We start from the raw sequence: 23,256 nt of genomic DNA on the forward strand, positions 1-23,256 counted from the left end.
TGGGTCATGGCTCATGATCTATATGTTGTGAATGTATTGCTTCATTGCTAATTCAGCTAAGAAAATCATTGTCAACTAACTGACGGGACTCTTTCAAGTACAAGGCTGCAATAATGGTTATTAGAGGGACTCACAAGCTTGAAATGGAATACCCATCAATTTTATGTTGTTACCTATTCCAAGTAATTGCATGTGCCTTCAATAGGTGTACTCCAGAATTGATTAAACAGGTTCATATTTGTATACATCTTTTCCATAATAACAAAACTGACTGCACATATGATGTTTCAAACACAAGTCACTTTCAATTGTGTAGTCCCCATAGCTGGTTTGACGTTCAACAGTTACTTTCTGGATGTATACTCAGCTCAATTTAACAGGTGAGGTTAATGCAATAAATGCGAGAACCAAGGTGCTCTACCTTTAACCCACAAGCTTCACAGCATGAAAAAAATAATGACTCATCTTCCCTCCCAATCCTGCGTTTCCAACTCATCAAGAATGATGGCTTTGGCAGTTGGACTTCCGTACCTGCAACATGCAGCACATTTGATTCATAAACCTGATCAACCTTCGTATTTCCAACTTGCAATTGAGTATTACCTGAAGATTTGTCATCCTTTGGCTTGTACGATTTAAGAAGAAATGATAGCGTCTTTACCAAATTGGGGTATTGCTTTACATCTGCAGCAAATGTCACAATAGAGCAACTTAAAAATAACTTAGATGATGCATAAAGATCACTTAATGGTAAGTCATGTAGCCTTACAAAGTAGTATGTCATTCGCAATGATCAAGTTCCAGTTTGGCTCTTCACAGGGAAATCTATCACCCCATGAATCTAACAAAGACATTAGGAAGACGATACAGGAAATACATCAATTACATAGGCCAATACTCAAAACTGTAGACAACGTTTTTTCATAGATAAAAAGATTTAAGAATCTCCAGAACACAACCAAAAAAATTCATGCTCACTACGGTTTCACACACACAACAGTCAGTTCAGTCCCAAAAAGGAACAGCACTGTCAGGGAGGAAATGCATACGTCTTATATGTGGCAGTACAGGAAGACCATTAGCTCTACAGTTATGGGCGATATTTTCTTCAATGTCCCCATCATCAAAATCTGAAGTTGTGATATCCACTTGAAGCAATTTTGCCAAAAAGATAGCCAACGCTCCAGTGCCACTGTAAATCCAGAACATAGAATGGACAAAAAGCCATCTTATAAATGTCAAAGGCCCATGTGTAACTGACCCACTATACATCTCCAAATTGCAATGGAGTAATAAGTTATTCCAGGAATTATATCAATCAATGTTAACGTGCTGTACTACTCCTGCATAACGATGAAAGTAGGGTCTCAAAGCAAGGTGGAAGTAGGTGTGCCAATTTGGAACTGAACCTGCCCATATGTACACCAATTTCCAAAGCATTTTTCATGGTCAATCTAGACATTATGGACAAAGTTGGCAACACAGAGTGAATCATAAACTAACTGCAGAAAACGCGACACTGTGTCGTCCAAGCAATTGAAACATAAAAATAAATTCAGCTGTCAAACGGGGGCAAACTTTCCTGATTCAACGATACACGACACTGTGTTGTCAACACAAAAATAAATTCAGCTGTCAAACAGGGGCAAACCTTCCTAATTCAATGATACGGCAACCATTCAAGTAAGTACCATGCTGAACCAACCATTGTGCAAATGATAAGCTGCCAGGCCAAAGCAAGTTTGCATTTAAATGATGGAATGAGAACTCTCGGACAAGTAAATTCTGCAATAATAAAAACACTTGTAAGGTTAAACACAAAATGGCATCTTTTAAACAAATATCATATAGACTGGTGAGAAGGCCAGAGTAAAGCCAAAACACTTAAGAACAACCTTCTTTTCCTTTTTTGAGCATTGAGCTGGGATAGGCAGACTCATGGTCATTCACTAAAGGCTCATCTGTACAAATACAATCTAATCAGACTATGAAAGAAATCCCTCAGCTGGAGGCCTCCATAAAGGAGGCTTGTGTATCCTTCCAGCAGAATGGGAGAGAGGTATGATTGGACATAGCAAGAGTAAGCTATGCATGCTTATCTTTCTAAAAGATAATCTGCACTCTGTCAAAATTGAAATGGATGCCTTCTCATGAAATTCTTCCATTAATCTGTCCACAAAAATATTGAATCTAAAACAAGACAGAAGCTCACCCTACTTATCTCAAAGATACATATGGGGCTAATGAATCTATTTAATCATCAAAATGGCTTCCCAACTAGCTCAAATGGAGGAACCAATATAATCTTTTACAGTGTAACAGATCCTCCACTGACCACTGAAAATGCTGACTGTTAAAACTTTGATCTACCCCTTTGCTGAAGTGCCCACCCATTATGAGTTTTCCATCCTCTACTGATGCAATTTTTGCTTTTCTTTAAACAGGAAAAATGATACCTCATATTTACAAGGATGCCACTTTTCCAAATACAGAAGCATGTGTTCATTGCTAAGCCTCCACCGAACCAATTGTAGTTTGGAATGCTAGATCTATCTTCTATACGCTTCTTTATCTCTCAACTTAACTTGCTCCTGTCTCCTGCCATCTCTTCTAGTGGGCCATGAAAATTAATGGACACACCAGATACGTATCTCATATGGTTCCAACTTCCAAAGGCTAATTAGACATGAACTAGTTTTGATTGCTGACTTGCAGCTGCTAAACGGCTGCTGTGTTAAAATGTATGTATCCCATATGTATACATATATACATTTATATATATCACATATATTAGTCATCTAATATATGCTTTATATATATATATATATATTTTATATTTTGGGTACTTAGGACACCTATGTAATTTTCACTTTCTTTATGTATTTTTTCTTTATGTATTATTTTCTGTTTTCCCCTTTTATCCCTCTCCTTTTTCTATTTTTCATAGAGGGAGACTAGTCCCAACGGCTAGATTTCTGGCCGTTGGGAGTCGGGACTGCCTCCTCCTTCTTCTCTTTGGCCCTCTCCTCTATAAATAGGGCAGCTCTCCCATTGTTTTAGGTATGGCTTTTTAGCCTACTTCTTGTATCTCTTTGTGTGATTAATTTAAGTTCTTCTTCACCTCTTGTTTGAGGGTTTGTGAGATTGACTTGTTGGTGAAAGCTTCAAGGCTGATATTACTTGAAGAGGTTGTTTCTTTGGGCCTGATTTACATGGTATCAGAGCCTCGTCTTTGGCTCTTTGTCTTGCTGCCATTCAAGATTGAAGGTTCAGTTTTTATTCTTGCGTTGGAGCTGTGAAGCACTCCAAGTGTTCGAGATATTGCTTGCTGCAGTTTTACACAAGAAGAAGAGTGTTTTTGCTGGCTTCTTTTTGGTGATTTCTTGACGAAATCTAGCTCCCTTGGTGGTGAGCTCGTGGCTGTTGAAAGGGTGACTGGTTTCTATCATTGTTGAGTTTTTATCCTTGCTGTGGACTTCTTTTCACGTGGCTGCCATCTTCTTCATAACTTGTAAGTGGATCTACCTTGTTGATTGTGCCCATGGATGACAAAGTCTCTTCTCTTCCTTTTCCCAAACTCTCATCAACAAATTACATACAATGGGCTAGAACTATGGAACACTTTATTCGTAGTAAAAGCCTTTGGGGACTAGTTGATGGGACAAAACTTGAACCACAACTAGTCTTTACGAAAGTTGTTGATGGAAGGGCTATGGAATTGGATGCAACCGAAAAAGAGAAGGTAATGGCTGAATACAACAAAAAATGGGAAGAATGGAGTGTTGGTCATCACAAAATCATTACTTGGATCTTGACTTGTGTTGACAATGCTACTAGCGGGCAAATCTCTAAATTAAATTCTGCCCTAGAAGCTTGGGAATATCTAAAGAAAACTCATACCATGAGAGATGTTGCTTATATGCATCATGTTCAACTCAAAATTCACAATCTTCAACAAAGAGATAGATCCATTAAAGATTATGTGGCTGAAATGGATCAATTGTATGATGAATTGAGTATTTTTGAACCACATTGGACACAAGATCTTATTCTTAGAGAAAAGCAAATACAACGTGAGAAGTTTTACAAGTTTATCATAGGTCTTAGACCGGAATTTGATGGTGTCAAAACCGCTTTACTTCATCGTTCTAAAACACCATCTATGAATGAGGCTATTGCGGAACTTCAAATGGAGGAAAATCGTCTTTGTCTTGATAAAGAGAAAGTCAACAATGTGCTTGCCACATCTAGGCCGGGGGCCCACTTGAGACCTTATAGACCTCCTCACTTCAATCGTACAAATGAAGGAACAAGAAGAAAAATTATTTGCTATCATTGTCAAGAAGAAGGACATACCAAGCCAAGATGTCCAAAACTTAGAATTTTTGATAAAAGAAGCAATGTTGCGGCTCAAATTCAAGAAGAGAAGAAAGAAGCAAGTTCATTCCAACTTGAGCAACTCATAAGTGCTCTTCAACCTTTTCTAAAAGGAGGAAGCACACCTTCGACTTTGGGAGCGACCGTGGCATCTACTTCTTCAAGTAAGTACTCTTGGATTATTGATTCGGGTGCATCTTTTCATATGACTCCTTATGAATCCCTTCTCACCGAATGCACTAAAAATGATTCTTATTCCTTTGTGAAAACGGCGGATGGTACCTCTCTTGAAATTGATTTTATTGGAAATCTTGACCTAGCTTTTGGATCCAAAATTTTAAAAGTACCTCAAGTAAGACATATTCCTAAATTAAACTTAAATTTATTGTCCGTTTCTCAAATAGCCGACCTTGGTTTTGATGTAATCTTCTCACAATCCAAATGTTTGATACAGGATCGGATATCCAAGAAGATGATTGGGGAAGGTTTTAGAACAAATAATCTCTACTACATAGACTTTTTGGACCTTTCAAGACCATCTTGCAATATCTCCAAAGAATGTGACATTCAAACTTGGCATCAAAGACTTGGACATTCCAATATAGAAAAAATGTCTCATCTTCCATTCATGGAGAATTTTTGTCAAAAGAACTTTGATTGTAATGATTGTATTAAGGCTAAAATGAAAGCCTTACCTTTTGATAATAGAAATTTTATTGCCCAAAAATCTTTTGATTTGGTGCATTCGGATGTGTGGGGACCCGCTCCTATTATGTCAAAAGGAGGATTATTGTACTATGTGATCTTTATTGATGATTATTCTAGGCATACTTGGGTTTATTTTCTCAAGCACAAATCGGAAGTATTCACAAACTTTAAGAATTTCTACAACATGATCTATACCCAATTTGGCTCAAATATCAAAGTCTTTAGAAGTGATTCGGGAGGAGAATTTATGTCAAATGTTTCAACAATTTCTAAAAGAAAAAGGCATTGTTCATCAAAGATCTTGTCCTAACACTCCACAACAAAACGGAGTGGCAGAACCTAAACATAGGCACATTATTGAAACTACTAAAGCCCTTCTTTTATCTAAAAATGTTCCCAAAAACTTTTGGGCCGAGGCTGTTTTGACTTCAACCTATTTAATTAATAGAATGCCTACCAAACTTTTGAAACATATTTCTCCTTTTGAAAGACTTCATCATGTTAAACCTAATTACAATAGACTTAAAGTCTTTGGTTGCAAATGTTTTGTGTTAAGTGACAAAGACGATAAGCTTTCCTCCAAAGCTATTTGTTGTGTTTTTATTGGGTATTCCGAAACTCAAAAGGGTTATAGATGTTATGATATTAAAAAAGATAAAGTTTATGTTTCTAGAAATGTGATCTTTTTAGAAAATGAAGATGGTTTCAAAGATGAACCCAAGAAACTAGAAGATTATACTTTTCTTTGGACTAATGATATTGATGATGATGATGATATTGATGATGATGAACCCGATAAAGGTATAGAGGTACCAATTGAAGAAGTCAACAATGATAATTCTACTCATATCATCCCTCCAAAAGAGATCTTAGTTTATAGAAGAAGAGACCCCCAAAATCAAGAAACTAATCAATCTCTTCCTAGGAGATCCCAAAGGCACATTAGGCCTCCTCAAAGATTTGTCTCTTATGAGCCTTTTTCTCCAAAATTTCGAGCTTGTATTATGGCACATCATTCTTTTCATGAGCCATCTTCTTACCTTGAAGCTAAAGAAGATCCCAATTGGATTGAAGCCATGAATCTTGAGCTTAAAGCTCTTGAAAGCAATGAAACTTGGGATATTGTGCCTCTACCAACGGGGAAAAAGACTATTGGTTGTAGATGGATCTATAAAATCAAAACTAGAAGTGATGGAACCTTAGAAAGATATAAGGCCAGACTTGTTGCCAAGGGATATGCTCAAGAATATGGGATTGATTATGAAGAAACCTTTGCTCCTGTTGCTCGCATGACTTCTGTTAGAACCCTTATTGCCATTGCCTCTGTTAAACATTGGACTATTTTTCAAATGGATGTTAAAAATGCTTTCTTAAATGGTCACCTACAAGAAGAAGTTTTCATGAGTGCTCCCCCTGGTTTTGATCTACCCCAAAACAAAGTTTTACGCCTTAAGAAAGCCCTTTATGGTTTAAAACAAGCTCCCAAAGCCTGGTTTGACAAGTTTAGTAGTGTCATGTTTAATCAAGGTTTTAAATCTTGCTACTCTGATACTGCCATGTTTGTAAAAACTACCTCCGTAGGTGTAATTGTTTTATTACTGTATGTTGATGATATGGTTATTACTGGGAGTGATGATGAAGGGATTATAGAGGTAAAACACTTTCTTAGCAAATGTTTTCAAATGACTGATTTGGGAAGACTAACTTATTTTCTTGGAATTGAAGTTGCTTATAGCAAACAAGGTTATCTTCTTTCTCAAATGAAGTTTGCTAGTGAATTAGTTGACAGAACAGGTATCTCAGATGACAAAGTTGTGGATACTCCAACAGCACTGGGAGTAAAAATGAAAATTGATGATGGAGAGATATTGGAGAATCCCACTTCTTTTCGGCAAATAGTTGGCGCTCTCTCTTATCTCTCCATCACCAGACCTGACATTGCTCATGCTGTGCATGTGATAAGCCAATTTCAACAAAGACCCACCTCAGTACATATGGGAGCGGCAATGCGGATTGTCCGTTATGTGAAAAACACTATCAACAAAGGACTATTTCTGTCTTCTTCTTCTATATTAGAATTAGTTGCGTATACAGATGCTGATTGGGGTGGAGATCCCAATAATAGGCACTCCACCACTGGTTTTTGTGTGTTTTTAGGTGACTCCTTAATTTCCTGGCGATGCAAGAAACAGAATAAGGTATCGCTATCATCAACAGAAGCTGAATATCGAGCAATGGCAACTACAACGATGGAGATAGTGTGGCTCAAAAGCTTACTGAAAGATATGGGAATTCATATTACGAATCCTGTCAAGCTTTGTTGCGACAACAAAAGTGCAATCTATATTGCTAGCAATCACACATTCCATGAAAGAACAAAGCATATAGAGATGGACTGCCATTATGTTCGTGAAGAGTTCCTTCAGAAAAACATAAATCTCTCCTATGTCCAATCAGAGTATCAACTTGGCGATTTGTTCACTAAAGCTCTCGCTGCTACCAGATTTAATTTTCTCCTTGGCAAACTTTCGGTTATCACACCGTAAGTTTGAGGGGGGGTGTTAGAATGTATGTATCCCATATGTATACATATATACATTTATATATATCACATATATTAGTCATCTAATATATGCTTTATATATATATATATATATTTTATATTTTGGGTACTTAGGACACCTATGTAATTTTCACTTTCTTTATGTATTTTTTCTTTATGTATTATTTTCTGTTTTCCCCTTTTATCCCTCTCCTTTTTCTATTTTTCATAGAGGGAGACTAGTCCCAACGGCTAGATTTCTAGCCGTTGGGAGTCGGGACTGCCTCCTCCTTCTTCTCTTTGGCCCTCTGCTCTATAAATAGGGCAGCTCTCCCATTGTTTTAGGTATGGCTTTTTAGCCTACTTCTTGTATCTCTTTGTGTGATTAATTTAAGTTCTTCTTCACCTCTTGTTTGAGGGTTTGTGAGATTGACTTGTTGGTGAAAGCTTCAAGGCTGATATTACTTGAAGAGGTTGTTTCTTTGGGCCTGATTTACATGCTGATCCAAGTGTTTCCTATCTCTCCTTCATTAGAAGTTGATCTTGCATCGCAAAGTAAAGGAACAACATCCTCAAAGGATAGAGGAAACCATACCAGACCAGCCTAGAGGGAGAATATTTGGGGTTTAGCATGCAGTTCATCCTCTGACTTCAGCACATGAAGATTCCTTATTTCCTCACCAAACCATTAAGTCAGCCTCAAGATTCCAAGGTACTGCTTCAATTGCTTGGATGATAAAGGAAAGGACATCCAACAAGTCACATTGCCATTCACATTAAAGCCCATAAGACTGATCAATGACTCAGCTGACAGGGACGAGGTGAAGACCTCATGTAGCACACTTTTGCCCAAAGGTCAAACCCGACTTATGTTATTAATCCGAACCTTCCACTCAATGCTATTGATAAGAGCTTAGCTCCTGTCTAATGCTGCACCAACCATGGGAGCCAATGAAATACCTAGAGGCAGACCAAAGGTAAATTTTCTTTTATACATTTAACATGAAAAACCTCCATCCTTACCCATCGGTTCTTTATCTCCTTCATCATTTTCATGCTAACCTAATGAGCAAGGTCGAGCTCGTTTTCCTCAAAGGCATCAGTCACAAACTGTAAATCAGGCCTGAACTTAATGATAGAAACACTTCAAGAGTGACACTCTTGAAGATACCAGCCACTCCAAGAAATCACACAAGGAGAAACCTCAAACTAGAGGTGAAAAACTTGTATTCAATCTCAAATAATACACAAAATCAGGTCTTAAAGTCCATACTAAGCAAGGGATCCAAGTCCCTTATTTATAAAACAAAGAAAGGAAGAAGGAGAAAAAGGAGCTAACTGTTGGGCAGCTCCAACGGCTAGATTTCTAGCCTGAGAGCAGCCAACAGCTAGTTCCCTTTGGTAATAAAATAAAAAAAGGAAAGGAAAATAAATACAAAAAGGCCTATGCATACATACTGTAGAAACAAACACCACACACGAACACATGATGTAATGAGGAAAAAACCCTCAAGAATGAGGGTAAAAAACCACATGAGACAAGAAGGTAGTGGACGGTGCTCACTAGCTGCCGATCCACCCTTTCAAGGCAGTCGATCTGAAAAATCGGACGGTCCAAGTAACACCCAAAAAGGTTCTCAACTGCAACATTCACTCTCTCTCTCTTTTCCCACTCCATCTTCCCCTTGCCCTCCCCTTTCTGTGCACAATCAACTGGGGCTCCACGACAGGATGCCAACAACTGGAATGGACACTAACAACCAAAAATCTGGTGCACATGACTACCTCCTCCTCCTTTCCACCAAAAAGGGCACGCCCTTTTCTTCTTTTTTTTAATCTCAAAAACAGCTTGCGTTTTGTTTATTTGACATTAATGATGTTTTAAATTTCATCCGATGTTTTGCAAGCATGCCTCTCCCTTCTTCCCCTTCTAAAGGGCATGCCCGTTCATTTTACATAAAAAATCAAACTTCTTTGTTGGCTTCCATGTCTGCACTTTGCAAATCAAAGAATGAAGCTCTAGAGCATTTGTCCTTAGATGCCACAATTCTCAGATTATTTGGAGGTGGCCAATTTTGGCTTGAAAATCCAAAAGCACACAATGATCCCAGCCAGAATTTGTCTTTCGCAATCGAGTTCAAAGTATCGCCCATATTTATGTTTATCATAATCATCAAATTCAAAGAATTAGCATATAGCATACTCATTAAGATGAATGACCAAATCATTAAACTAAAATGATTACAAACTATAATGAAGAAAGCAAAATGTGAAAAAAATGATATTTGCTGACATAGATGACTGAAAGGCCAAAGTTTTGCTAGTTATTAGTTATTACACCAACAATGAGATCAGTTCTTTGCAAACAGGGAATATGAACACAAAATCTCATATATTTATTGAAATAAAAGTCCTATGGTACATGAAAACATGGTGATCACATATTTGCATTCCAATAATAGTTGTTACGTGCAGCCAAGGGAGAGAAGAGATGTGTTGACATATGGTGTATTGGGGTCACCTATCCGGGTCTGGATCTGGACCCGATCCAATGTGTTACTGTTATGACCTTACTTAACCCATGTAAACCCTAATTTCTATAGGTTAATGAAAAGTTTACGAGAGAGAGTGTCTGGAGGCTAGTGGGCACCAGTCCTCCTCACCCGTGGTTTTTTCCCTCTAGTTGAAGGGTTTTCCACATTAAATCCGTGTTGTTCTTTGTCGTACCCGCATATCCACAATTTTCAAAATTGTCGTACTCGAACCCACACCATCATACCCATATCGTACCCGCACCCATGTGACATAGGGGGAAAGTAATGATGGTCATTTTAGTTTCTCGAGCCGAGTCAAGTTATATGAGCAGTGTTTAAAGAACTTGAACTCAACTCGGCTATATGGACGAGTCGAGTCATTAACTCAAACTCGGCTCAACACCATTTTTTCTCTCTTAAACTTCACTCATAATCATAAAATTGGGGTTACAAATCATATTTAAGAGACAGTCACAGGTCGGGTTTGAACCTGAACCCGACCCAGTCTATGTCACATAGGTATGGCCAGTATGGGTATGGGTGCGGTTATGGATACCAGTGCGGGTACGGGCACGAACCATTTTTAAAAAGCTTGGGTGCGGGGGTACGGACGTACACACACAAGCATATATATATATATATATATATACATATACATGTCAAAAAATTTCAAACAGAATAACATATTCACACATATATGTATATCAAAAAATTACAAACAAAATAACATATTCATACATGATCCAAAATTTATAGATACTATCATACTACTAAACCTGGTGCTTTTTTTCCTAGTTTTTTCACATAGCACCAAAGAGGCTGAGATGGATTATCCATCTCTACTGCAATAGTATTAACACTACTGCTGCTTGCCATATTTCCAGTTCCACTTGTAGGCATCGTTTATTTTCCTTTATCAGCCATTACAACTTATATTTGAAAAGAACCTAGCAAGACATAACCAAAGCCATATAAGGGGGAGATCGCCAAAGAGAATTAACCAAGCATGTAAAATCAGCATAGAAGATAGAACAAGGATTAAGAACTAGAGATCCTTCTGAAAATCAGCAGTCTCTGTCACCTCTAAAGAGGAAAAACAATTGAAAGCTGCCTAAACAACGAAGACCAGGCATTTCCCAAGAATAATAACAAAACCACGTACTTAAACCAACATAATGAGGTCAAGAAAGTCTATGACTATTGACTACGAACACGAACATCATAGTCAACAAATTTCTAGTTCAAAGTAGCAACCGTAAACCAACCTGGAGACAAGAACGATAGACTGCAACAATCAAGCATGTAAAATCGGCATAGAAGATAGAACAAGGATTAGGAACTAAGAATCACCAAGCAATAAAACAAAAGAGGAAAAAAAGTGAAGAAAGAATCGGGAAAGAAGTCAAACAAAGAATCGGGAAAAAAGGGTCAAACGTATTCCTCAGACGAGAGAAACAAAAGCCATCCCAAAGAGAGAGAGAGAGCATTGTTCCTCGACGCCGACATTTGGTCCACCGACACCAGAAACGATGGAAGGCTCAGCACACGAGAAAACGATAAAAGCAAGGAAATACCAAGAAGAGTATAGGGCAGGAAACAACGTGCAGTTGCCAGATCGAGCACTGAGGGCAGAGTATAAGGCAATGGCTGTCGGCAATGTTATCTATATCGTACGATACACACGTGTATCGTACGATACGTATCATATAGGTCGAAGAAACCTATACGATACGCATTTGATACGTGATACGCGTGCGTATCGTATGCGTATCGCCCGTATCGTACGATACAGGAGAAAAATTAAAAAGGAGCCCCTTTTTTGCGAGTTCTTTTAAAAGCTATGCTCCTCTCTCTCTCTTTTCTTGTTTCTTAACACTGCAAGAGACATGGGAGGAAGAGATTTTCTCCATTTGCATCAAGTTTTGCCGGTGAAGAAGCTTTCTTTCTCGTTGTGAGGACGGTGGGGATGATTGACGAGGATTATTGTTGAATCATGAAATATGATAACTATATGTATTGACTTTTGAACTTATGAATTGTGATGTAATCGAATTCTCTTCGACTGCTTATTATGTTATTTTGAATGTTTCATTTCTTATTTTGGAATGTGTTCTTCATACTTCATAATTCATATACATGAATGTTCCTTTAAATACATTTTTCTTGATTTTTTATGATTTTTGTTTTTTTTCGGATTTTTTTGGATTTTTTATGATTTTTTTGGATTTTTTATGATTTTTAATATTTTTAAAAATTAAAAAAATTAATTTTACGATACGTTACGATACGGCGTGTAGGTCGGCCCGACCGATACGCGATACGCTACTCCTTTGATAACATTGGTTGTCGGCACGGCTGAAGCTTCATGGATGCATCATCTTCTTTGGGAACTCTCTGTTCCTATTGCTCAATCATCTCTATTTTGTGATAATCAAAGTGTCATCAAGATTGCTTTCAATCCTATCCTACATAATCGTACTGAGCATATAGAAATTGATCAACATTTGATTTGCCAAAAGGCTGAGGAAAATGAAATTGTTCCTACTTATATACCCACGTCTCAACAAGTGGCTGATCTATTTACCAAGGGTCTCACAGGACATCATTTTTTGGAATTGAAAAACAAGTTGTCCATGATCAAACTTCATGCACAACTTGAGGGGGGCTGTTAAAATATGGGTCGGGCCTAGTTAGATCAGACCCAACCCGACCCATCTTAACCACACGCATGGGCAGTGGCATACTTATAAACTTTTATTTTGTGTATTTTGTTTGTATACTAAATTTTGATTAGTATATAATGATAACAAGAGGCAGATGTCAAGATTGCTGCCCTCTTTCTTCTCTCTTTCTCTTGCACGAGCAGTCTATTCCTCTTCTCCTCCTCTCGTATCTACTAAAGAATCACTAAAGAGTCCATACGGTGGTTTGGGTTACATACCAAAAATCTTACACTTATGACTTGCTTATGAGTTATTATGTAGATCATCTTATAAATTATGTTTCTTTTCTTGATGTCTTAGTTCACTTTGTGTTAATATATGATATTATCACCACTTATTAATGTTTGTGAAGTAACTTCATACCTATAATAAGTCCGCCATTATGTGTAACATGTTTTTTCATTAAAAAAACGTAATTTTTATTTTTCTTTATTTATCTGATTTTTCTCTTTTTTTTATTTTTTGAATTAAAAAATAAATTTACGATACACATAGATACATTACGATACTTTACAATATAACATAGCTATTGGCCTGACCGATACAGCTTACGATACGCTTTCTACAACATTGGATATCATAGTGATTATGTTTTTTTATATGTTAGACTCCATATTTGAGCCCTTACCTTAGAGGGTTAGGGATTGATCTGGTTTGTCGTCATACTAAAAAGGCTCAGTCTTCTGTTGCTTATCTTTTTCAGGTTTTGGCGAACCCGGGGAAGCAGGTTGATCAGATAGCTTCAATCACATCCTACTAGGGAGAGTTTTAGTCTATAGTCGTGTCGGCGCATTACATTTTGTATCATTGATGTATTGTTTTTGTTTCATCTTGTCATGTGTGTCATTGATAAATGTGAAGTCATTTTGTATGAATTGATTTTGCTACAAAATGGATGTTTGTCCCATTGTCATCTTGAGCTCCATTTTCAATGTTGTGTCGTCGCACCTCAACGTGTTATATTGAAAAGAAAAAAAAAAGTTTGCAGTTAAACTAGGTCGGAGTGTGATAGAGGACCTTTGGCCACACAATAAGGTATCTAAGGTTCTAAGTATCCTCGTGCCACAAAAAATTAGACATGAGTCTCTCCATCCTTTGAATTTGAATGATGTTATTTGAAAGATAAAAGGCAGACATCCACCCAATAGAATATGCATACTCTTGATCAGAAATAACTAACCAGCCTGAGATAAAAATCTTGTTGCTCCAGTCTGACTTCCTCTAAAACTTTGTCCAAAAAGACATTCACTTCAGTGTGACTTCAATTTTCCAACAAAAAATTGGAAGACCTAGGTATTTAGTGGGCAAGTGTTCTTTATATCGGCTTGATAAGGATCCTAAGATGCTCTTCCAATCTTGAGAGCACTTGAAGCCAAAAGAAAGATTTATTGGGACTGATGTTGATTCTATACATTGTCTCAAACTGCTGGATGAAAGGGGGGACATTCTCAGTCAACCTATTCCTCTGAGCCGATGACTAGGAAATGGTTTCCCAGAAAGCCACTAACTTCTGTTGCTTATTTATTCTTGGGAGTTCCAGTTTCTGAATGAATCTTGACAGCATTTCCATGGACATGATGAATAATAAAGGGATAACCACAACAACCCCGTAGAGGAGGACAACTATTCTGTTGGTTCCTCATCTATTAGCACAGAGGAGCTAGTCAACATGCTTTCCTGAATCGAAGCCATAGAGTCTTCCTTGAAACTAAATTGTTGAGAGAAGTATTAGAGAATCCTATTCCAGTCGATCCTAGACCTTCATTGAGTTGATTTTAATGAAGAAACATTGCTTCTTACTGTCACCCATGGCGTCCACCAGCTAATGGGCTAAAAGGGTATTGGATCACATGCACTTAATAAACACACATTAATTCCACAATGTTATTCTCCGAAGGGCCACTTTATTTGACCTGTGGTGATGACAATGATGATTTTACAGTTAACATTCCAGAGGCTGATGGGCCAAACAAACTCCATTAGCTAGCCCTTTCTCTTTTAGGGTTTAGTACTATATTAGGCATGTTAATGCTTTCTAAGATTCTCCCATGCAAAACGTTACTTAGAGATATGTGTACATCTTTGCCAATGAGGTCACTCCCCTACAAAACCATCTAGCACTGGAATGCTTTCCTAGTCCATGAAATTCTTGACCACTTTGTACTTGCAGGCCTTATTCATTCCTTCAGCCTCTTCCCAGAAGATTCTAAGTCCTAGAAAATCTAGCCATATCTCATTCTGTCTACATTTAGAGCCCATGATCTTTGGGAAAAAAAAAAAAAAAAAACTTGGGCCATCCGTTTAACATACCTCATGCTCTGTTGGCTGTCAAGATGGTTCTCCATATTAGTATCATCATGTATTTACATGACAATGAATTCCAATGTGTGCAAATGAATTATAAAGGCGTTCATGATGTTCATCTAAGAAACACAATGCAATTGATAACCCAAATCCATATGCTTGAGATATTGCTCCTGACACAAAAGATCATGACACATAACCCAGCCAACTCATTGAGACCCAGTGACCCAACCATCAGCCAATCTGGGCCTGAGTCATGGGCTCGCCAACTATGAGATAGACCTAAGGGGGAGGTCAATGTACTCTACCAATCGGGAATGACCATTGACTGGCAAAAACTTGGGGGAGTTTGGGGGTGAATGCTAAAGTAGGGGTTCCGAAAGAAGATTGAACCACAAGACGGGTATTTTGAATGTTTTGACTAGAGCATGCTAAGGTTGGTTTAGGGGAGTAGACCTTGGAGGAAAGTTGAGCTTGCTTGCAAAAGGGCTGCATGAATTTGGCCCATTAACTGGCTTTAGAAGGGGGATGCCAATGATAGGTCTGTGGACCTTCCTAACTTTGGTCAGATTGGAATAATGTGGGTTGAGGAGGTTGATCTAGAGAGAGATAGAGGGAGACGTGTCCAGGAAGGCTTGACCCAAGTTTTGTAGAGGTGAGGGCTTCAAAACAGATCAAACTAGTGGAGGGATTCCACTCATTGGATTTAAGGGAAACTTGATTAGAGGCAGGGTAAGAATTTCCAATTTGGGTCATGGAGTAGCATATGCTGCTACATCTAATCCTCCTTTCATAAAAAGGTGTCCAACAAGCACATTGAGCTTTCGAAGGTTTTCATTTCAAATAAAAGCAGACGCTAAAAATTAAGACGAACTACCAGTTTGATTCTGCCAAGCTTTGGCACTTGGCAGCCATGAACTGGTCAATTTATATGAGGAGTGTGCATAGATAATCTGCAACCCCCATAAGATATGTCCTTTGTTCATAGTTGTGGAGACAGATCGAGAAGTCTGATACATAAAGGAACACCCCTGCTGAGTTCTTTGGCTGCACTATGTGATTCAGGATCTTTTTTTCAAAATGTATACTTTTAGGCTTTTAACAAAAAATCCTTGAACAGTGCATTCATAATAATAGTAATGTTTTTATATACATATATGTGGGTGAAAATTTGAATGGTCTGCCAAAATGGAACCTGACACTCACTTTTCCTTTGTAAAAGGATCACGGGTAGAGCCAACATTTTATAAAGGAAGAATGAATAGTGGACATGGTGAGCACAGTTTTGCTGAGAAGCTGAAGCACACACATTATAATGACTAGGACCAGTAATACAAAAGCCGCAAGAATTTGACTTCTGCCATTGCCACAATATAAAGAATCAAAGGAAAAAGAATATGGAAACTATAAGCAGCAGCAAGCAATATCATCCAACCAAACATCATCGGGCAATTTCTGACGGCGAAGCGAATTGTTTTAGGGATGACCTCTCCAGAGGAAAGGATTGAGGGATGTGGGAAAGTATGAAAACTGATTAATCACCATCTTCAAATCTAAGTGGGTTAGCGGCAGCAGTTCTATCGCAGCCAGCAGTCGGAGAAACGGGAGTCTGCGGGTCATCGCGTAACACTAAAAATATTGCAGGGTATCAGCAAATATACGAGTCGAATAATGGTAGTGTTTCGTTTTCTAATGATGGGGGAGGGAATCGCAGATCTGTATGTTGTTCCCTGTTTGGATGCCTCATGGAAGTGAATGCAAATGATGGCCTAAAACAAAAAGTGGCATGGAAAATTGAATACCATCCCAGGGAAAGAGTGACTTCTCTCGACAAACATGACGCTTTTGCTGTTGTTCGAAGTACCAACACCTGCACCAAACAGCCGTCCATCATCGGGAGAGAAAAAGGTTGGCGGGGTATGGAACAACCAACAATCACGGTGAGAAGTGGGTGTCTGTTGGTCTTAATTACCAGGAGAATGCTGCAGCTTATCATCGTCATGATCATCATCCTCACCGAAAAGTGACGAGGGAGAGAACAGGGCAACGTCCATTGCTCGCCGCTTCTCGGCGTGGGGATGGATACTCGACCGGCGCTGAAACGGGAGAGAAACACTTTGTGTACTTTAGCGGCAGTTTCTGACTCTCTGTAGAAAGCAGGGAAGAAGAGTACCTCTGGCCCGAGTCGACTCGAAAAGCTCGGCTGGAGCTCGACTCATTTATAAACAAACGAGTCGAGTTCGAGTTGCAAGACTCGTTTAAACTCGACTCGATTCGTTTATATAACCAGTTGAGTTAGATAAACCGGTTCGCGAAAGCGGTTCACCGGTTTAGGATAAAATCAATTTACAGAGGTCTTCTCTTGGCCTTCGGTCTTCACTCTTCCGTCTGTCCTACTTTCTGCGGCTCGTGTGCTCTCTCTCTTCCTGTCTTCTCTCTTCCATCAACCACGACGACCAGACGACCACCCTTCTAGGCTCCTTACTGGCTCACACTGCACGGCCTGCACAAGCACAACAGCACCACCATCCGGCCAACGGTCCACCGGCATCCCGTCTATCTTTTCTAACTGGTGACAAATGTCCAGGTTGGGCTCAGTTTTTTTCTTAGATTTGAACATGGATACTGTGAGTCACGGAACTGTGTCATTTGTTAGATATACAGTACGTGTTCTCATTTGAAAGAATTGAACATAGTATACATTATTATTGTTATTTGTTTATTTTCTTAACATTGTGGTTATAAATATTTTTTTTTCTAATTTTAATATGTATTTGGTGCCTCTAACTTATACTTCTGGCTTTGCCACTGACTGTGGCATTTTTCTTGCCTGAAATTCTTTGATGTAGCTTAAGGAACTAGGAACATCTATAACTTTTTTGTTTTTTGTTTTTTTTTTCTTTTATGTACCTTCTCGGCTTCTCCTATATGAGAGTGACAGACAGTGACCAACTGTAAAACTTTGTTTTTTCTAACGTAGTGCTTTTTTATGAAGGATTGAACAAGAAATGTGCGCAAGTCTTCTTTTGGACATGAAGAACGGTATAGATAACTGAAGACTTCATAAAACTTTTAAACAGTTTTTTATATGAAATTAGTGAGTGAAAGTAATAAATAACTAACCCATGAGGTAGAGTAGCTAGCCACTTATGACAAAATAATAGGTCACGTGGATAGTTGGAAAGTAAAATGCTAATAATGATTACATGGGAGGTCATTCTATTGTTGACAGGAAGGTATGCAGCATCGTTAATGGTGATAGCCATTAATATGCCCTATACTTTTGAACATGGAAGGTATATTTGTTCATGAGCACTTGCAGGCACAAATTGTTTTGAATTCTCACCATGTTTGTCATTTCTAGTTTAAGAGCTTGCATTTGTGTGCATCTTATGTTTGTCTGGTTTTGTGTACTTTCTTCTATTGTTCCCTCTATGCATTTTGATAAACACATAATAGATGGAGTTATTTTTTCTTTAGGGGAAAGTTGCTAAAAAGTTAAAGATTTAGAAGACTTATGATATTGAGTCTCTGCTTTGTGGTGTTGAAACAGGCTCATTGCTTGAGCAAACAAGCTTAGCAATCACAAAAAAGTTCCAAGCCTATGTTAAAGAAAAATATAAAGATTATTGAATAACAACAAATCCAATTACCAGTTACTGATAAAGGCCTTAAGAAGTCTGCAAGGCAAGCTGCCTTTACTAGAGGGAAGCCAAAGCAACAATGGAGTGAGGTTAGCTACACTTTCTCTTTTTGAGTCCAAAGGCAGTAGAAGAATTAGTTTATGCAGGCGATTGGATAAAACAGTATGGCGACCCTATGAATCTTGTACCGGTATTGCTAAGGTAAGTACTAAAATGAATGTATATCAAAGTTTATCATGTTTATATGTGTTTATATGTTGTAGAAGTTGTTTATTGATCAATTATTGTTGGTTTTTTTTGTAGGGTGCTGCTGAAGATGAGATAGCATGACATGATTCAACATCAATTCAAACATATTATGCAGTAACTACTAACAAAATATTAAGTATTGTTCTAAGTTCGGTAGTTGTTTTGTTTTTAAATGCTTGATTTTACCTTGATGACAACATTATCAGCTGAATTTCTTTGGAACACAGTCAATATTGATTTTTTTTATGCTAACATTTTTATTTTTTGTTAGGTTCTATTGTTAGAAACTTGAAAGGAGATTTGCAGAGTGCTTTTTACTGACAGGCATCAATCTTATCTATCAATATGAAGTGAAGGGACTATTTTTTATTTCTTTCTCCTACAAATTTTGTGTACACAACTATTAAAGGCTCAATTATTGACCTATTAATGTGGAATAATTTTATGTACATCAATCTCATACTTTTTAGTTATGAACATTTTTATCTCATTATATGTTGTTCTTAGAGTTGCCCAGATGTTGAGTTGATTGTTCATGTGGACAAAAAATACCAATTTCAGATTATTGGTACTTTTTGCCTGCAAAATTTCTGGTCTTAGGCTCAATGGCACGATGGGATATGCAGTTGCAAACTTCCCCTCCTTGAGAACATTGTGAGTATCTTTACCATGGATTTTATTCAACCTTGCTTTTGTTGTTGTAGTACTGCATTCTTTTAGATGATATTGTCACACATGGAAAATATGGGATTTATTGAAGTGTAATTGTTGGTAATCCTTTTGGGAGAGTTAAGGGTTTTGGGTTGCATGTGCAGCTTATAACAGGTTACGTTGAATAGAAAGGGAAAATGCTGTAAACCAACCACCATCAAAAGGCCTCAGTGCAAAAAAGAAGAGGAAGACTGCGCATTATTTCTGCTGCTTCACTCTGAGCTCCTTTTCCTGTTTCATTTTTCCTGGAATAATCTTTGTTTGATGATGGTTTGTAAAATGGTTTTATCCAAATGACTTTGGTATGGTGTTGAAATTAGTATTGGTCACTGATCAGCACAAACGATAATACTCACACCAAAAATATATTCTCTTCCTACAGTTATGCCTACAAATTTTTCTGCCAAGAGTATGACAAGGCATAAGGCACTCAGTGGGGATACCATGATTAAATAAACATAAAACCATGACCTACAAATGTATCACTGATTGCTATGAGATGCACAGTAGGAAGTTTAATCTATTTAGTCATTTGGTTAAAGTCTTGAAGCACATCAATAGAATGGTGTCTTATCAATCTTGAGGATTATTTATCATGTTCTATTGGCATATTCTAGTCATAGAATACTTGTCTGCGGTTGATTAACTTGCTGCCATTAGGTTTTTGTGGAGTGAACCGCATAAAACAGTCACTGAACTTTCTTTTGCCATATGAATCCACCATGGAGAGTTCAGGCACATCCATCCTCATGGAGATCTTGTTATCTTTATTAGCAATCGGAAGAGTGACTAGTTCATGCTCATCACAGGGATCATGGTTCTGTTTCTTTTTTTTTTTTGTGTTGCCAGCTAAATGGCCTGTTGTGCTTTCTCTTTTTGCCTACAGTCACTTTGAAATGTTAATTGACAATTGAACTAGTGAGATGTTGGCATTTTGAGGTTTTGACTGAACTGATATGCACCATTGCATCCTTATGCACTAGGCGATGGACAGAAACTTTAGCTGCAAAATGCACTCCATTAGAGAGCTACAAAGTTGGCAATCTTGCGGCGAGGGTGAGCACTGTATACTAAATTATGAATAGTTTCTCCTTAACTTTCAAAATCAGACGAATAACTTGTGCCCATCTTCACATCAGGGGCAAAGAAAGCTTTTTGAGATGATGGAGTTGACACTTTTTATTTGGACTGAGTTTTAGGTGAGGAGAGAAAAGATCAGTGAGCGCATGAAGTTTCTTCAAGACTTTGTTCTTGGGTGCAGTAAGGTAGCCTTACTAGATTTATTACTATGAAAATTCCTACTTACGATTGCTTTCCATTGATTCAATTCCTTTTTCATATGTCATTGATTCAATTCCTTTTTCATTTTGCCCCCCAAGAGTCATCCCATGACCTGCTTGCCTTCTGGTTCGGATTCTTCAGTCGCATGGTGCTTCTTCAACTGGTTATGTACATGACATGAATATGTTCATCACAACCTCCAACAAATGCAGCAAGGACTAATTCAAACTGCCACAGCTGGGTGAGGAGCGAAAAGATCAGTGAGCGCATGAAGTTTCTTCAAGACTTTGTTCCTAGGTGCAGTAAGGTCGCCTTACTAGATTCATTACTTTGAAAAATTCCTACTCACGATTGCTTTCCATGGATTCAATTCTTTTTCATATGTCATTGACTCAATTCCTTTTTCATTTTGCCCCCCAAGAGTCATGCCATGACCTGCTTGCCTTCTGGTTCGGATTCTTCAGTCGCATGATGCTTCTTCAACTGGTTATGTACATGACATGAATATGTTCATCACAACCTCCAACAAATGGAGCAAGGACTAATTCAAACTGCCACAGTTGGGTGAGGAGCGAAAAGATCAGTGAGTGCATGAAGTTTCTTCAAGACTTTGTTCCTGGGTGCAGTAAGGTAGCCTTACTAGATTCATTACTATGAAAAATTCCTACTCACGATTGCTTTCCATTGATTCAATTTCTTTTTCATATGTCATTGATTCAGTTCTTTTTTCATTTTGCCCCCCAAGAGTCATGCCATGACCTGCTTGCCTTCTGATTCAGATTCTTCAGTCGCATGGTGCTTCTTCAACTGGTTATGTACATGACATGAATATGGTTCATCACAACCTCCAACAAATGCAACAAGGACTAATTCAAACTGCCACAGTTGGAGTCCCAAATGTACCAGATTCATTGAGGAGAGCTATTAGTTCTCATTTAACTTTCATTAATTGATAGAGTTAAATGCCTAAACGGGCTAAACAAGTAAATGCCTAAACGAGCTAAACGAGTTAACGTTAATGAGTTAAACGAGTCAACGCTTAAACAAGCTAAACGAGTTAAATAGGTTAAACGAGAAAACGCTAAACAAGTTAACGAGTTAAATGGGTTAATCGAGTCGAGCTCGACTTTGTGTAGTCGTGTCGAGCTCAAGCTCGCTATAAGAAGCTCGACTCGAGCTCGAGTAATTTTAGCTGAGTCAAGCTCGAGCTGGCCAAGCTTGGGTTCGGCTTGTGCGCAGATTAAGACTAGGGTTTGAACGTTGGTAAAGGAAAAAAGGATACCTAGGCATATTTTGGGATGGGGCGGCTCCAAGTGAAGTGGACTTCTGTGGGCGGTGGTCCGGTGGAGTACAATCTTGGACCCCAACTCTATTTTAGGGATGTAAGGCACTTTGATCGGCGTCTTAGTTTATTCATGTTGGCCAAGCATTCGTCAAGCAATAAGATGGTTGGCAAAGCAAGCATATGCTTGTGCATATGTATGCCTCAAAGATCCAATATGAGTTATTTTTTATCAATTGGTTTCAAATTTACGTACGAGCGTGGGGAGAGAGAGTTGCTTTGTACATTTCATGGGGTTTGTCCTTCTCGATTGTTATACTAATTTCATCCCCTCTTATCAAGTGAATTAAATCATAATATCTGTTTGGAGGGGACCTCTCACTGGGTTTGCCTTAATTTGTCTAGATTGCAATCGCCGGTGGTGGTGGACTTGCTGCATAGTGGAGAGCCGATCGTAGTCGCCTGATGAGTGACGACATCCCGGTGCATTCTCCAACAGTGGTATCAGAGGTGGTGGACTTGCTGCATAGTGGAGAGCCGATCGTAGTCGCCTGACGAGTGACGACATCCCGCTGCATTCTCCAGCAATAATTTGACTGTAATGGGATTAACATTGGCCCCTAAAGTTGGAGTTGAGAGTGGTTCAATTGCAAACCAGCTAAATAGATTTGGAGTTGAATTCGGTTTGGCACCAGCAAAACACTTGAAAGAGAAAAAACTTTTATGCTGTACGTGGTCCATTTTTCAGATCCTCGGTAAGGCTGGGCATTCGGGGAAGTCTAGCCCAGTATTATAATTAAGTATAATAATTAATATATAAAACAATAAATAATATTAAATGTAAGTTATTGGGCCGAGTCGGATATCGCATGGTCAACTATATTGACTGGCCAGACCCGAT

General features: G+C 38.3%; 1 protein-coding gene and 1 long non-coding RNA gene across 9 annotated transcripts; one reads left to right on the forward strand and one right to left on the reverse strand.

The window, feature by feature from the left end:
* Window positions 1-218: 218 nt before the first annotated feature.
* Window positions 219-17,388, reverse strand: LOC116256744 (uncharacterized). Its single transcript, XM_031633212.2, has 7 exons — window positions 17,161-17,388; window positions 16,991-17,058; window positions 1,652-1,785; window positions 1,050-1,192; window positions 770-841; window positions 604-684; window positions 219-531 (listed from the first exon to the last, which is right to left on the reverse strand). Exons 1-7 carry the CDS (start codon window positions 17,240-17,242, stop codon window positions 374-376), a joined length of 738 nt encoding a protein of 245 aa, XP_031489072.1. The 5' UTR covers window positions 17,243-17,388; the 3' UTR covers window positions 219-373.
* Window positions 17,389-17,536: 148 nt separating this feature from the next.
* LOC116256053 (uncharacterized) lies at window positions 17,537-23,087 on the forward strand. Of its 8 annotated transcripts, none has more exons than XR_004173030.2 (8): window positions 17,537-17,775; window positions 18,742-19,033; window positions 19,136-20,848; window positions 20,992-21,057; window positions 21,172-21,380; window positions 21,495-21,703; window positions 21,819-21,972; window positions 22,761-23,087. It is a non-coding gene; the product is annotated as an uncharacterized LOC116256053 (long non-coding RNA). The 8 variants fall into 8 exon arrangements; XR_004173028.2 differs by having other exon boundaries at window positions 21,853-21,972; XR_007573727.1 differs by lacking the exon at window positions 21,819-21,972 and having other exon boundaries at window positions 17,538-17,775; window positions 19,136-19,735; window positions 19,897-20,848.
* The last annotated feature ends 169 nt before the right edge of the window (window positions 23,088-23,256 follow it).

The sequence above is a fragment of the Nymphaea colorata genome, chromosome 6, assembly GCF_008831285.2.
Source record: "Nymphaea colorata isolate Beijing-Zhang1983 chromosome 6, ASM883128v2, whole genome shotgun sequence".
Lineage (NCBI taxonomy): Eukaryota > Viridiplantae > Streptophyta > Magnoliopsida > Nymphaeales > Nymphaeaceae > Nymphaea > Nymphaea colorata.